This window comes from Orycteropus afer, unplaced genomic scaffold (genome assembly GCF_000298275.1).
Source record: "Orycteropus afer afer isolate SDZICR_OR568_19922 unplaced genomic scaffold, OryAfe1.0 scaffold00766, whole genome shotgun sequence".
Taxonomy (NCBI): Eukaryota; Metazoa; Chordata; class Mammalia; order Tubulidentata; family Orycteropodidae; genus Orycteropus; species Orycteropus afer.
Window position 1 is genome coordinate 610,754 of NW_006922353.1, and position 3,824 is coordinate 614,577.

The 3,824-nt window shown below is 61.5% G+C and overlaps 1 protein-coding gene across 1 annotated transcript in view; it reads right to left on the reverse strand.

Annotated features, from left to right (window-relative positions):
* Positions 1 to 3,078: 3,078 nt before the first annotated feature.
* The window catches only part of SPIB (Spi-B transcription factor), a 7,680-nt gene continuing 6,934 nt past the window's right edge, over positions 3,079 to 3,824 (reverse strand). The window contains 1 exon segment of the mRNA XM_007957627.2: positions 3,079 to 3,510. Coding sequence (XP_007955818.1) covers positions 3,079 to 3,510 — 432 coding nt within the window.

The following is a 3,824-nucleotide window of genomic DNA, read 5'->3' on the forward strand; positions in this document are numbered from 1 at the left end:
TGGGGGAAGGAGGCCGGGTCTGAAGGCCATTCTTAGCATGTGCAAGTCAGGAGTTTTCGGGAAACCCGAGCCCGGAGGGAGCGTCTAGTTTCCCAGCGTGGGCAGGACGGCCCAGGAGGGGGCGTGCCCGCCGGGACCGCGCTGGGGCGCTAGGGCTCCGCTCCCACCCCCGGGCGTGGGCAGACCCGACGGCCAGGGGCCCCGCCACCTGGCCTCTGCCCCTCCAGGGACCGCGCCGGGCCCGCTTCCCAGACAGTTCCCTGAGCAGGAGCTGCGGGCGCCGGACGTGGGGGCACGAGGCGGGTGTCCCCGGCGGGGGCGGGGGCGAGGGGAGCCGGGAAGGCCCTGGAGGGCTGCCCAGACGCTGGGGCGCTCTTCCCGGCAGGGGAACCTGTGGCTTTCTGAATGGGGGTGCTGGCTGGACGCCGGAGGGGGCGCTGCGGCGGTAAGGGGCGGGGCTTGAGTGTGAGGGGCGGGGCTTGAGACCAGGTGTTCTGGGGAGACGGGACTGATAAGTGTGGGTGTGAATGAGAAAGGAAGGTTCTGGAGAACTTTGGGGTTAAAGATTTGGGGACAGGACGGGAAGTAAGGCAAGATGAGGGACACAAGTGTGACGGAAGACCAGCCCCTCCTCCTTCTTTTTTCCAAAATCCCCTTTGAGCCGGAAAGTTCCCCACCTCCCCGGGCGCGCCAAGCCAATTCGGCGGCGGCCGCCACGTGACGTCACGGGTTGCCAGGCAGATTGCCGCGCCTCTCCGGAGAGTCCTGCAAAGTCCCTGCCAGTGTTAAGTGTGGCGGAGCTGCCACTTGGAGCCCCAAAGACCGCCTCACTGCTTTGAGGACACAATGCAGAGAGGGGGACAGATCCGAGAGAGAGAGAGGGGGACAATGACCCAGAGAAAGAGGGGGATAGAGATTCAGAGAGTGGGACAGAGACCCAGAAAAAGAGGGGGACATCGACCCAGAGGGAGGGACAGAGACCTAGAGAGGGGGGACAGAGATCCAGAAAGGGGGGACAGAGACTCAGTGGGGAGGGGTGGGAAGCAGAGACTGACAGGGAGAGACACAAACATTAAACAGATGCCCAGGCCTGGCTCTCAGGCCCTGCACCAGGACGCCTTTGTCTCTGATGACCTCTGCCATCTTCCCCTCACGGTCTTGAGTCTCAGAGCCAGTGGTCCCAGGGCGGTGGCGGAGGTGGGGACACACAGGATTGCGGCTCAGAGCCCTGACCAAGGGTCCCAGGAGATCTGTCTCACTTCCGTTTGTTTCATTTAATTTTATTTCACATTTGGTCAAGAGGTTTTTGTTTTTTTGTTTTTCAAAATGTACATCACTTGTGGGAGGAAGCCCTGTGGAGGACACGTGGGCCCCGCACGCCCTTCCCAGCCGCACCCTGCCGCATAAGGACTGTTCCTCTCTCGAAGGCGGGTCCCAGTCTGGGCTCTGCCCCCAGCTTCTGTGTGACCCTCCCTGGTCCTCTGATTCCTTGCTGCTTGGTCCTTAGCCCCTTCCTGGGTACCGCTGGGGGTGGGGTGCGTTTTGGGGGATGGGTCAAAGGCCTGCTGAACAGGCTGTGAGAGATCTTGCCCCTCTCCCCCACCCCCTTTCACAGAAGGGGCAAACAGGCCGAGACCATGAAGTCATTTGCCTCTGCCACCCAGGTTCAAGGACCTCTTGCCCACCGTGGCTGGCACCCCCGCCCCCACCCCCTGGTGGTTGCAGTCAGCTCCCACAGTGCATCCCGGCTTCAGTTCCAGCTGGGTGTACACCTGGGCGCACAATGCAAACGGAGCGGATCAAACAGCAACAGAGCAAAGCGCCGGTGTGAGACAGCTGGGAGTGGTGGGGACTGGGGCAAGCCACAGTGCACAAGCCGCATCAGGCAGGGCCTCTGGCTCCACACAGCTGTGAAGCCCTGCCTCTCGCTGGATCCTCCAGGGTTTGAAGTACAGCCAGAAACTGAGATTCTGTAAATTCACCTTGTTCTGGGAACGCTGGCAAATTCTACACCCACCCACCCCCACCCCCCGTCCTGCCAAGTGCTGTGGTGAACTAAAGACACCACCACCAGGGGCCTGGTCTGCCCCAAGACTCTGCCAGCGTGAGACAACTGGTTAAAAGATGAAATGGGCAGTGGGGGTGCCCGGGTCACCCAGAAACCAAGCAAGTGGCTGGAATGATCCCCGGTGTGGTCACAAGAAGGGCATCCCAGAAGAGGGGGGCCCCACAGGAACTCAGAGTGAGTGAGATCCCCAAATGGACGTATCTGCTAGGATTCCATGGGCATGCGTGGGGCTCAGATGTTGACTGGGGGATCCCAATATGGCAAAGTTCACGGAGGTCCCCCCTAGAGCTGACAAGAGTGATTTCAGACACAGGATGGTCCCAGAGGGGTCCTAATGTGACTGGCGAACTCCAGACACGAGAAAATAAATGACCCAGGATTTCTCAAAAATGACAAGGGGGTCCCAGATGGGCTCCAAAGTGACACAGAGGTCTGAGACCCAGTAAGAGGTTCCCAGACTAAGTAGAGATCTCAGATCTGACAAGAGACACAGACATGACAAGGGGATTTCAGAGGGGCCCTGAACCCGACTTAGGGATGCTGGCAGGGCCTGCTCCTCCTGGTGTGGCATCTGTGGGTTCCCCTATAAGTGCGCTTGAAGGGTTGCAGACACACAGAGGGGTCCCAGTTCTGTTTAGGGGATCCCAGAGAAGCACTAGAGGGCTCAGAGATTCCAGAAGCACTGCCCCCCACCCCCAGTGCCGCCTCCCCGTACAGCACTCTATGGGTCCCCGTGACCCAAGAAACGGGACCCTGGACTTGGAAAGAGGATTCCCAAACACGCCCCAAACACGAGCAGGGGATCCCAGAAGGGCCCTGGGCAAGGCTTTTTGGCATTCCAGGTTCACCCGTCTCCCCAGTGCGAGGTCCATGGGCCCCAGGACCCAGGGTGTGAGGACGGGCCCTGGCTTGGGGGGTGAGGTCCCCCAAACGACTCGACAGGCGCGGCACGGGGCTCCCAGGGCTCCCCAGGCAGGGCGCGGAGCCCCCGAGAGCCCCCAAGTCAGGGCTCAGGCCCGGCGAGTGGCCGGCAGCAGCGCACTGTCGAACTGGTAGGTGAGCTTGCGCTTGACCTTGCGAATCTCGCCGGTCTTGGCGTAGTTGCGCAGGGCGCGCGCTAGCTTCTGGTAGGTCATGCGCTTGCGGTTGCCCTTCTGTTGACCCCAGCGGCGCGCCAGCAGCTCCTTGTGCTTGGAGGAGAACTGGAAGACGCCGGCGCCGGGCTCCACCCACCACACGCACTCGCGCATGTCGCCGCGGGTCAGCAACCCCAACAGGAACTGGTACAGGCGCAGCTTCTTGCGGGCTCCTGGGGCGAGGGGGGGAGTGGGCGTGTCAGGGCTGAGGAGTGGGCGTGTCAGGGTGGGGAGTGGGCGTGTCAGGGCTGAGGAGTGGGCGTGTCAGGGGCGGGGCCCTCAGACCCCGGCCCTACGCCCAACCCACTTGCAGCCTTCTGGGGCCCTTGCCCAGCCTTAGCCTCGCCAGCCATCTCGACAATGGGGTGACGCAGGTGGCTTTTCTATCTGAGCCTATTACCCTGCGAATCCCAGTCCCTGCTTCCCATTGCCAGTGGGACCCCGGAGAGGCCAGGGGATCTGATTCCTGCACTCCTAGGAGAAGCAAGGGGCCCACAGTGCTGACTGTGTAAGAGCCCCAACTCTGCCATTTCCCAGCTGTGTGATTTGGGGGTGATGACTTAACCTCTCTGAGCTTTTTGTCTCCTCAGCTATAAAATGAGGCTAATGTGTGTGTGTGT